Source organism: Anser brachyrhynchus (genome assembly GCF_964034855.1).
Source record: "Anser brachyrhynchus genome assembly, chromosome: 1".
NCBI classification, from domain to species: domain Eukaryota; kingdom Metazoa; phylum Chordata; class Aves; order Anseriformes; family Anatidae; genus Anser; species Anser brachyrhynchus.
The window spans coordinates 28,678,198-28,690,369 of NC_137694.1; the positions used below are offsets into that span (position 1 = coordinate 28,678,198).

At 38.5% G+C, this 12,172-nt stretch overlaps 2 protein-coding genes across 5 annotated transcripts in view; one reads left to right on the forward strand and one right to left on the reverse strand.

Moving 5' to 3' along the window:
• Positions 1–12,172, forward strand: part of PPP1R3A (protein phosphatase 1 regulatory subunit 3A) — a 57,380-nt gene that overhangs the window by 24,522 nt on the left and 20,686 nt on the right. For 3 of the 4 annotated variants that reach the window (XM_080555065.1, XM_080555066.1, XM_080555064.1), the window contains one exon: positions 1,657–2,316. In XM_080555065.1, the coding sequence (XP_080411191.1) occupies positions 1,657–2,316 (660 nt within the window). Of the gene's footprint in view, positions 1–1,243; positions 2,317–12,172 lie in introns of those variants that run through there. The other variant, XM_080555063.1, reaches the window with a different exon arrangement.
• Positions 1–12,172, reverse strand: part of LOC308177636 (uncharacterized protein) — a 48,421-nt gene that overhangs the window by 8,903 nt on the left and 27,346 nt on the right. The window lies entirely within an intron of this gene.

Sequence of the window (12,172 nt, forward strand, 5' to 3'; positions counted from 1 at the left end):
CTCACTCCCTTCTTAGGCCCTCATGAATACATGGCTGGATAGCACTACCATCTGTCTTTAAAAAATAAGTCTTCAATGCTTTCACTGTTAGCCCTTGTTGAAAAATACAGCATTGTACAGTGCTGGTTCAATATCAATAATATTCCAGAAATTTACAGGCTGTGGTAGGAGTTATTTAGTTTATAGAAAGCTATTTTGTGACTCTCTCCTTTGTGTCTTGTGGAACAGCTGTCCAGAGATTAAGGTGGAGGAGCATTAGAAAGAGCTGGAGATGCTCTCATGGTGTAGGATTAAAATTACCTATAACAACAGGAGAAAGGATTCAAGACAGCCAGCAAGACCTGAGCCATTTGAAAGTGCAAATGATGAGTTAGGTTTCCGGCCTGTTCCAAGATCCATGATGATGCCACTAATGCTGTCAGTCTCTGAATCGGTTAATTCAAAGCAAGCCCTGTCATATTTATTAGCTTGTACTACACCATTAGATTATAGTGTAGGTTTGCCCTTTGAGAGAAACTCAAGGAAAACAGATTAAGTAATATGAAGCAAAAATGTGTCATTTTGATTTCATGATCTTTGTCCCACAAACACTGCATTTTTCCATGCATGGTATGCCATAAAAGTAGAAGCTAAATGTTAACTGATTAAGTTGATTGAGAGTTTCATTTAATATCGTGGGAAGGTACCCTGTACAAAGGTTGAAAACCGTTTAAACAGTGAAGTGTGTTTCTTCCTCCTGTTTATAGCTGTTGTGCACAGGGTTTGCATTTCAGGGTTGGCTGCACAAGTTAATTTTGTGACGTGCTTTTCTCTCCATTTGGCTGGATGATGCTATATGCAGTCTAGCACTAGATAATTTCATAATATAATTAGTCGCAAATTCAGTCATATTTACAATGGTGTATTACAAGTTCATCTCCAGTGTACTCACTTCAATGTTTTATAGCATTCCTGGTTCATTTAAGTTTTGATGTCTAATCCTTAGCTAGAAATATCTGATATAGTCCTAGGATCTGGCCCACTGATTTAGCATGGTTGGAGGTCAAGGAAGGATGTGGCATTGTACTTATATGCCTTTAAACATTGTAAAAAAGGAGGCCTTGAAAACATATACAGGAATAATTGAAAATATAGAAACTATTTGCCTGATACATACTAATCAGAGATTAATAGCTCCTTATTTGTGGAACATGATCAATTTATCGTGCAGCATAAGATGATCAATCACCTAAAGATAGCTGTTTGTGCAGTTAGATTTTAAGTATTATTTTTCTTCATAGCACACAGAGCCATATAAAAATAGGGAATGCAATATTTGAAATGTATAATTGAAATTATAACACCTAATACTATCAGATGGAGGACAGAAGAACATAGCTAACACACCACAGCATCTATTAATAGGTCTGACTCCCTTTTGCAATGTCAACTGTAACATTAATCCTTGTTTTAAATCACAGTGTCTCAAATATCAGCTGTTACTAGTTGTACAGTTCTCTTTCAGTTTATATCAGAGAGCCCAATGGAGTCATTTGAAGGACCTAGTAGGGTTAGCAAGGCTAACTTATTAGAAGTCCCTACTGTGAATGATTTCTCTTCTGAAGATGAAGATGTTAAACCTGACATTAAACATCGTTTCTCTCCACTTCCCCGAAGGCGGAATTCTGCTTCTTCAGAGGAAGAGGAGGCAGATACCCCCACCACCATTGCAAGAAAAGTTTCGTTTGCTGATGCATTTGGGTTTGATCTTGTGTCTGTTAAAGAGTTTGATACATGGGAAGTTCCAAATACAGCACAAAATAATGACTTAGAAGATGAAGTGTTCCCTCAGGAGGAATTTTTTTTATCTCAGCTGTTTACGTTACCTGCTTCCCAAGAAGAACTTTTGCAAAAAGTGCGAGAGCAGAAAGTACTGCTGGAGTCAATTGTGTTCCTGCCTGGGATTACCTGTATGAACGGTATTATAAGAGTCCTCAATGTATCTTTTGAAAAGCAGGTATATGTTCGAATGACACTGGATGACTGGGTCAGTTATTACGATATCCTAGCAGAATTCATGCCTAATTCTTGTGGCAGTGAAACTGACCAATTCTGCTTTAAGATTTCTTTAGTGCCTCCTTATCAGAGAGATGGAGCCAAAGTGGAGTTCTGTATACGATATGAGACATCAATTGGTACTTTCTGGGCAAACAACGATGACAAAAACTACACTCTGATTTGTCACAAGAAAGAAAATGTGTCCAAGCTGGATAATAAACCACACAGAGAAGCTACTGATAGACATCTTAAAGGCTGCTTAAAGACAACACCAAGCAGGTGAGGTTACATCTTCCCTTTTGTTAACTTACAAAATAGCTGGCTAATTCTAACTTTCTAACTTGCTGAAGCCAATATTCCCATGTTGACTGTTGTTGTTGTTGTTTAAATAATAAATCAGACCAAAACTTGTTTTCAATAAAGCTCTTGCATATATCAGACAGTAGTTTTCTGCAGACGGTTGGAATCAAACATCGTAGTTTTAATATATGGCATGCATGCCACTCATATGAAAAGTAATGTGAGGATCTACAAATTATGTGCTGTGTACTGATTTTGATCTCTGTAGCATATAAACTGAGCTGACATCAGTGGTCTGGTGAGCCTACTTTGCTCTAGACTGAAGTAGCTGTACGCTTAAAGCACTTCACATTCAGTTCCTTGGTAAATCAACAAGAATTAAAAAGATAAAAAAATCCTGGATTTTCACATAATTTATTTCATATTTCATATTTCATTCTCTATGTGCAGCTACTAAAACAGAAATGGCAACAGTGGGTCAGGAAGCTGGTAACTCAGGGAAGGGTCCTGTTGCAATTAGAATAGCTGGTACAAACTTTTCTGCAATTGGCTGGGCTGTTCTGCAAGGTGCATCTTAGAGTAACAAATCCTTCTCCCTGCCATTGGTTGATGTTTTGTTTCACAACCGGTGAAATGAGTAATGATTTATAAGGCAGAATTGGTATCATAATAAAAACAATAAAATGTATTCAATATACATTGTTCTGATTAAATGTAGGCAAGTATTCTGTTGATTATAAAGTGGCAGTAGTTAACTTATAGCTTAACCCTATATGAAGAGAGAAACGCAGGAACAGTAACTTTTAGCTTCCTACTCTGTTTTTAACTCCCCTTGTTTCTGTAAGTAAAACAATGTTGCCCATGTAAATCTAATTCTCAGGTTTTTGTTTAGTAAAATTCCTCTAAATCCATAGAAATTCTGCAGAACCAAATCTATATTTTACCTGCAGCATCCTCTGCAATACTTAGATCTCTGAACTGTTTTCTTCCAAGAAAAGAAAGTTTCCAAGAAACTTCCTGTTTTCTTGCCAAGTAAGATGGTGTTGTTTGATTTCCCAGGTTTTAACTGCCTGCACTCTTCCACTGAACAGAACTGGTGGAGAAGCAGGAACAAACCTGTGGCAGTGGCTGGAGCTGAAAGAGAAGGGAATCCTCCAAGGCTTCCCCTAGCAGAGCCTCTCTGTTCTGTCTCCTCCTGTAGCCCAGGCTCACTGTGCTGAGAACCTCTGGCAGCTCTAAGTGCATGAGTCCTGTGAGGGGATGTGTGAAATACAACTTAGTGCCTGCACCACCAACATGGTGTAAGAGCAGTCCCCAGGGATAACCCAAGGTCCAGTTCATAGACAGTCCAGAGAGCTCTCCTGGCAAGCATCTCTAGGGCCAGCCCTGGGTCAGCTCACTGGTGCTTCCACAGGGAATGTTCTTGTACGTAAGAGCAGAGGGTTCAACGCATTTGTCTGCTGTGTGGTCAGATCCTGACATTTGTGCCTGGTTCTGTACGTTGTATCTGTCCTTCAAGAAGTGTCACATGACTCATTCTGGGTAAATAAGATAGCCTGAGGTATTCTGTAGAAGGGCCTTGATATCAGATAGCACAGGCATATGCAGGCAGTGTGATTTCAGGCTGAGTTCAGGTAGCCTGCATGGAGGAGATGGACACGGAGAGCTGAGTCTTAATTTAGGGAGCCCTGGGCTTCCAGCTGTGTTTGGGACTGACCTGCAAATTTAGATACAATTGGGCAGTTGAGGTTAAGTGACAAAAAACAGTTTAATTCCCTGAAAACCCTGCAGTGATATATCTGGTGCTGGTATAAATTGTAGAAACATTTAATCTGGGGAATGCTCTTTTGCATGTATATGCTGAATATATTATAGATACCTCAGCCACAAACATATATTAGAAAGTGGAAAGAAGATAACATGTCTACTTCCTAACACCAAATTACCTTGTCCCTTATCGGAGATGTGAAGTTGTATCCCTCCATATCAGTACGTACCAGAATGCATATATGTATATGTGTGTGTGTCTGTGTGCACATATAAATGTGTATATATATATATACATATGTAAGCATACATATTTATGCACACACATACATATTTGTTCATGTATACACATGTACACACATAACAATTTCTGACATTAAAAACAAAGTGATCAGGTTCTTGTTTACATTAAGATCTGTTACACATTTTTGGCAAACAGTTACCTACATGCACTTTCAAGACACTTTTTAGTGGCAGAAGGATGTAAAGAGTCCTTACATTAAGTGAAAAAAATGTGCTACAAGTATTTCTGGAATACCGTTTCAGTGGTCTCTATGGCTGCTGAAAGACAGTGCTGGCAGATTGTAATCCAGGACCAATTTTATGCTACAGGGACTTCATTGACTTCACAGGAGTTACAGCTTTCACCAGTGTAAATGAGGTCACCATCAGGGCCTTTCGTTTCAAAAGAACTAAGATGCCAACCTCCATTGCTCACTTGTTTTTCAAAGTGTCTTTGTACATGTTGCCCCTTTGAGTGAGGAGGAACACCCTGCAGACATCTGCAAGAGTACCTCATTATTCTCCTTCAGACCCTCATTAAAACTCTTTTGCTTTGATGTCTATAAAAAATCTCAAGAAAAACAAACCCCCCAAAATTGGCAAAGTGAGGCTGATGATGTGCTGTGACTACTTCATATCATGTTGAGCAGTGCCGTCTGTTTCCCTGCTCTCCTTGACAAGCACCCCCCCTTCTTTTTCTCTCTTTCTCCTCTTGTTTTATGCTCAAATTATAAACTCTACATATAAATTATAAACTCTACATATATGTGCCGTGCTGTATGTATACAGAGTATTTAGCAAAGTGGGGTCCTGGACCATAACTAGGTTGTCCTAGAAGCTGCAGAAATGCAAACAGATATACAGAGAATTAGTAACAATTTTACCTATGGATCACACAGGTAAGTAATATTGTTATCTATGTCCACAAACTGGACATCTTAAATTGATGATTTCTTTATAGCAACCTAAATATAATGATATTTAAAAAGGGCACTTATTTAAGCCCCTAGTTCAAATTCAGAAAACTGTTATCATTTTATTTTTTAAATCTTGGCTCTAAGATATTTATACTTTCTCTTAAAATGTGCAATTTACCTTTCCAGTTAAAAAATAAGACTGTTAAAGAATTATGTTTTTTAAGCAGATAGTCTGATCCACTCTAGGGCATACTTGTGTGGCTCATTAAATGTCATTAGCGAGGATTATTTGCGTTAGTTAAGTGAAAGTAATAATATGCACTTTCAGAGGAAGTTACTGAGGAAACACAATATGACTGTATCATGTTACCCTTAAGAATATGAACCAGGACAAAGTTGTGTGAATAAGGCCAATGAGATGGCTACCGACATCATTATTAAAAAATAAAATCAAAATGGACTCAACCCTCAAAAATCACACCTGAAAAATATAGTAGCAAAAGGCAAAGCTGCATGGAATAATTAATGTTGAAAACTATCTGGATTCGGATGATCAAAACCACATGCCTATTCATTCCATGTTTTACATGCTTTTGCTTCTATGCCTAGACAAGAAAAAATAGTCTTCTCCCAAACTTTCATAAAATATTCGCTTCCAACTGTATTTTTCCATGCAAAAATTCTCTCCAATATAAATTTTAACAATTTTTATTGTTTTTCGAAAAACTTGAAGATTCATAGGAACAAAGTATAATTTGAAACAATAGTGTCTGAATTAATTACTTTAAGTCTATCTGAAAGTGTGCATTTAACTTGTACATACTCATATTTTTGGGGAAAAAATGACTCCTAAAAATGTGAAGGTTGCCACTGGAAAAAAGAAAAAAAAAAGAAAAAAAAAAGAAAAAAAAAGAAAAAAAAAAAGAAAAAAAAAAGAAAGAAAAAAAGAGAGCTCCTGTCAGAAAACAGTCCTCATTTCTATCATATATACAAACATCTAAACATCAAGAAAAATGTAATTGAATTGTATCAGCTCCAGTTTTTCCTCTTTTTGTTTGGCTTTTGATTTTGGGACATGGATAATGATTCTGAACACAAATTTCTCCTGGTCCTCAGGTTTGGACCACGTGATTTTGTTGTGGACCCCAGGCACCTGCATCGGTCTGATGAGACAGGGACTGGTTGTGTGTTGCATGAGGCAAAATCCCGTAGATCATGGTGCACGGCGCAGTGATAACGACCTGCAAACCTTTCCCCCCCCTGTGGCCAGTCACTGGTGAGGCTGTACCTTATTTCTGTGCTTGGTCCTGATTTGCCATCTGTCAAGAGAGCAATTGGAACAGCAACAAGAGGAAAATGGCTGATAAGAATGAGAAATGTTTCTCAAAAGGCTAAAATGTATTTGGACTCCTGTCCTCTGACAAGGAAAGGGAAGCTAATATGTTTGTCATAACTGTTAGTTATCCCACTCTTAACTCTCTAAGCCCACAAATGTATCACTCTGAAATGATGTTGATCCTGTGTTTTTCTGGTAATTGCTGGACGTTCTTTTCTCTGAATGGCAGTACATCAATTTATTTCCCTCCATGATGTCTCTAAAAAAGAACACAAAATAGGTGATGTCTGATACAAGAGCTGCTCTATGTAAAATGTGTGATGAGAAGGAAGAGATTAAAAAAAATCTGGTCTGTGGGTCACCAATGCCAATTTTCATCAGCATAAATACTGAATAATCTTAATGCAACTGTCAGTGAATTTCTTCTGTGCATGAGTACTCTCCTGTCTTCAGCTCCAGTCTCATCCACTTTCTGATGGAAGGCAAAGTAAGTACGTTGCTGAAGACACGTGAACCAAAAATGTCCCCTTGCCACAAAGAAGGCCAATGATATTCTGGGCTGTGTTAAGCAAAGTATTGCCAACAGGTTGAGGGAGGTGTTCCTTCTCTTTACTCAGCCCTAGTGAGGCCACACCTGTGTCCAGTTCTGGGCTCCCCAGTACAAGAATGACATGAACATAACGGAGAGACCAAAGAAGGTCTATGAAGATGATAAAGGGCTTGGAGCATTTCTCCCAATAAGGAAAGGCTGGGAGAGGCTGGGAAAGGCTGGTTCATCCTGAAGAAGACGTGGCTCAGGGGGATCATATCTGTGTGTACAATTACCTGAAAGTAGAAAGCAAAGAGAATGGAGCCAGGCTCTTTTCAGTAGTGCCCAGTGAAAGAACAAGAGGCAATGGGCACAAACTGGAACACAGAATGTTCCCTTTGAGCATCAGGAAGAGCTTCTTTCCTCTGTGGGTCACTGAGCACTGCACAGGTTGTCCAGAGAGGTTACGGAGTCTCCACCCTTGGAGATCTTCACAAGCTGTTCTGGGCAACCTGCTCTAGGTGGCCCTGACTGAGAAGGAGTGTTGGACCAGATGACCTCCAGAGGTCCCTTCCAACTTCAGTTGTTCTGTGATTCTGTGTTATGTTCTGGCAGGACTGCAGTGTGCTCAGTCTTCCACAGGTGGATGGCAAACCTGAGCCTAGTTGTGCTGATAAATGCAGTTCTGCATCACCTCCTCTTGGTCTTTCCCACAAACCATTTAAAAAACGAGGACTTCTGAGGAAGATGTTTAGTTTTGCATATACTTTGCTAGGAGGAAAAACTGTATTATTCCCAGCCGGTTCATCTAAAATACGACATTTAAATTATATTCCCTTTTAATCCTTGTTCTTTTGATTATTTCACATCATAATCAGAAAGGGAAAAGGAGAGCTGAAAAGGTGTTAAAATATACATCTTCTTTGTGTACTACTATTTAATCTCAAGGTTGTTTCTGGCATCTCAAGTCACAAGTTACACCTTGATCAGCATACAGATATGGGATTTGACTAAAGTTTATTACTATTATTAGCAAGTGACTGCAGTCACTGTTTTTACCAGCAGAGCAGCTGCTAGAGAAGCTATCCATTCACAGGGAGCCAGCTAAAAGCAGCACTCCTCTGCTGCTGACTCTAACCTGGTATTCCCAGCCCTTCTCCTGCCTCCTGGTCAATGCCAGTCTTTGCCAGTTGTAGAAGTAGGTAGGCATCAAAATAACACTTCTCCAGGTACTTCAAGAGTGTGATTATTGGGGAGACAATTTAAGGTGGTCTAAAATATAATTTTCAGACAAGTGGGGTAAAAACAAGCTGTGGAACTAAGGCTGAATGTTAGGAAGTGTTTCTTAATAGTGACGGTAGAATTATCTTCTGAGGAAATTGCTATAGCCTTAGTCTCCAAAGTCAATTAAAATAAGCTAAGATAAACCACTTAAAATATTCTGCAGGGAACAATCCTACTTGGACAGGTACTACACTCAGTGGTTTAATTTGTCTTTTTTCTATTTATCTAATCACAATATTTCAAAATCCAGACACACTTAATATTTTAAATATGAAATATCTTAAAGACCCTAAGGATGGATATCTAAGCTAATGGCATAAGGCTTTGAAAGCTATCACAGAAATGCCAAAAAAACAGGTGGAATTTATGGATGAGAATGGCATACACATATCAAATAGACACTTGCTAACCATACTCGTGACATACCTTTGGACAAATAGAAATACATTGCTCCTGTATTCTATTGTTTAATGACTCTTCTGTTTAGTTAGATACCTGTTTAGCAAGTTGACCCGAGCTGGTAAGGAATATTTCAATATTCTGTCTCCTGTCCACTGTCCAGTTATTGCAGTTTCTAAATGTTCATTTAGAAAAAAATGTTCTATTACATTCATCTTGACTTGGCTAAATGTTAGTCCTGAAAAGATATTTAAAGTCAGTGAGACGTTAACTGAGAGCACTAGAGGCATTTTTAATCAATGCATTCACTACCTGTGTCATCTGAGCTGTTTATTCTGATTAGGAACTTCAAGCTATGATCCAGCCATAGCTCTGCAGCTCTGAAAATTGAAGCAATTGACTCAATGACAGTGTAACTCCAGAGAACCGATCGTCTATCATATTTTTAACATAAACTGTTGATGGTTTATTTTCTCAGTTACATAAAATAGAAAAATATGTCCAAACAAATATTTTTCAAGCTAAATACAGTCCCTACCTCAGGGCAAAGGAAGAGCTAAGACCTTTTAAACACTGAGGGAATATGTTAGAAGTGGCTATTTGATCCCTAGGCCTTCAGTGACACACACAAAAATATTAGTTGATATGCCAAGGCATAATGGGGGGCTTGGTTTTCTGGCTGTCTCTCCAGTCTCCTTCTCCTGATCTGTAGAGCCAGCTGATACTCTGACACTAAACCCAAAGATTTATTACTGCTGGTTACTAATAACAGCCCTAAAGAGCACTGAAGAGCACTGAAATATGCAATTGAATGTAGTGCTACTGTGAGGAGTCCATGTGAACTTGGTAAAGCTGGCAGTTTTTTTCTTATCTTGCACTTGGGTGCACCAAGTGAACTTGCCTTTAAATTTTTAATTGACACATAGTAGTTGTTCCTACAATAACATTTATGGCTTCTAGTAGTGTAAGATGTTCAAGCCTTTCATGTTGTGATAGTTGTGGAGTTTGTCAGTCTTTCTCTCTCCCCAGTTACTTCAGTAAATTTGCACCAGTATCCCTGAGGTTATTTTTTAGGTTAGATTTTCTTCATAGAAATATTCATTTACATAGTCAGATGTTATTCACAGTGTTCAAATTGCTTAATCATAGGTGCAACCATTTTGAACATTGACAAACCAAGTGAGAAATATTGATATTTATCACAGTGACCTTCTTGCTATGTAAGAGTAAGGTAGTGTATGGGGGAAAAAGTTATAAATGTCTCTTCTCATGGTGATAACACCTGGAAATTTCAGATGTTAAGATATTTACTGAGTTTAGAAGTGCCTTCCAAATTTTAGACTAGATTTGTCCTCTCTTGAGAATGACTGCCTAGGGATTTTTGTGGTCACCCATTCTGTTCTTCTGGTATCTGTGCTTTAGTCTCACCTGACTGCCATCCGTCTATCTCTAAGGCATCTGTCATCTTCCTGTGTACGTGCCTCAGCATACTGCAGTCAGCCTCTAGGAAATGACTGTCCCCTGACATGCTGGTAGAGGACTGTTCCTTTTTTTTTTTTTTTTTTTTTTTTTCCTCCAGCTAAGTTCCAAGGAAAGACCAGGTGCCACACAGCCTAAGGACTTTTTCTTCTCAGATCTACCCAAAATATGTCCAGCTTGGAGGAATTGCAAGACCTGTTGATGGTACTTGCTTTTCTCTCCTACGTCTTTTAAAACAATGGGAGAAAAAAGCAAGAGAAAAACAAAAGCCCTCCACCCCCAACTCCTTTCTACATCATTTTGATATTTTACCATGTCCCTTCCAGACAAAATAGCAACCAGAGAAAGTTCTCCTCTGACCTCAGACTGAGCTTATTGCTTAGGAAACTTGACTCCTGGAGATAGGCACCCCAGCAGTAAGATGTTGCACCCCTAATTGACAATGGAGTTGTTGATAGACCTTCTAGCTTTTTCCAAGGGAAACTTTCCCTAAAAAACTTCCTTGTTGCTGAAGTAGCTAGCCCAATCTGTCAAGGGACTTAAGCAGATTTCTGACACTTCCATGTACAAAACAGTGGTGTAACAAGACTTCTGACCTGTTTTCTTGTCAACATTTTTATGTAGTTATCATAACAAGGTACCACAGTCATGACAGGTTATAAGAAAGCCTGACAAAAGTTGCAGTCTGCCTTTTCATAGTTACTTAGTTCATAGTTCATAGTTTCAGATTGATTTGAGACTTTTTTTTTCTTTTTTTTTTTTTCTGTGTGTGTGCGTGTGTGTGTTCTTTATATCTATAATAATGAGATTTGGGGATAGACAAGGCTATGTTAAAGGTTAGAACCTGGCACCAAATTGGATTGTGCTCCCTTTTCAGACACACAGGCACTAAAATCTTCAAAAGGACAGATATGCATCTGTATTAAAAAAAATAAATAAATGTATGAATGTTTTGGCATTAAAACTCAAGGTCTTTTTTAATGAGCTAGAAAATAAAGACTAATTTCTTGGGACTCTGTTTGCTTTGAGGCAGTGATTATTCTCATCCCAAACCAGGCCAATGCATTTTGTTCTGTGCCACCTATGTCCCTGCTTCAATCATAAACTAGGACTGAAAAATGAAAATATTAGTAATTGGAAAATATAATCCCCTGGATAGCACCAATCCAATAATCTTAATAAAAATAGGTTTATTACAAACATTGCCTGAACCCTTCTGGGAATTATCTTTTCAGAAAAAAACACTCAAATTCCCTCACAGCTGCTCTCTTGATCAATTGTTCCCCTCGATACTATTAATCATCATACTATATACTGCTTATTCTTAGCATCTTTTTCCACTCCACTTTCCAAACTTCCTTTCCAATTTCTCCTTGTTTAGAAGCTACTGACAGTCTTTTATTTGTCCTTTTGCAGGCCCACCTTTTGCTCTTTTCTGGTTTCAGCCCCTTTCTGGGTCATGAGATGACCCAAACTAACAGGTATTTCCTGTATTTTCCAGGTAGGGGAATACCACAAGTTAATATTCTCTTTCTCAGATTTCAAACGCTTAAAGAGAGGTTCTTTTAGACTCTATTTTTGTGCAAACTGCTTGTGAATGTTGCTAAACTGATTCTCCTGATAACGCAGTCTTCTCTTCACAGCATAGTTTCAAAATGGTAGCTTCGGTGCAGACCTCCATTTCTGTGCCAGTGTGCAAATATCCTCACCTACCACTCTAACGATGAGCGGGTCACTGTCTCCATGCTTCTATCCTCTGTGTCCTGACTATCAACAAGGGAGCTAATTAGTGTCAGTCCCATTTGTTTGGTGACACCTATTTACTAAGGACTAGATGGAGCC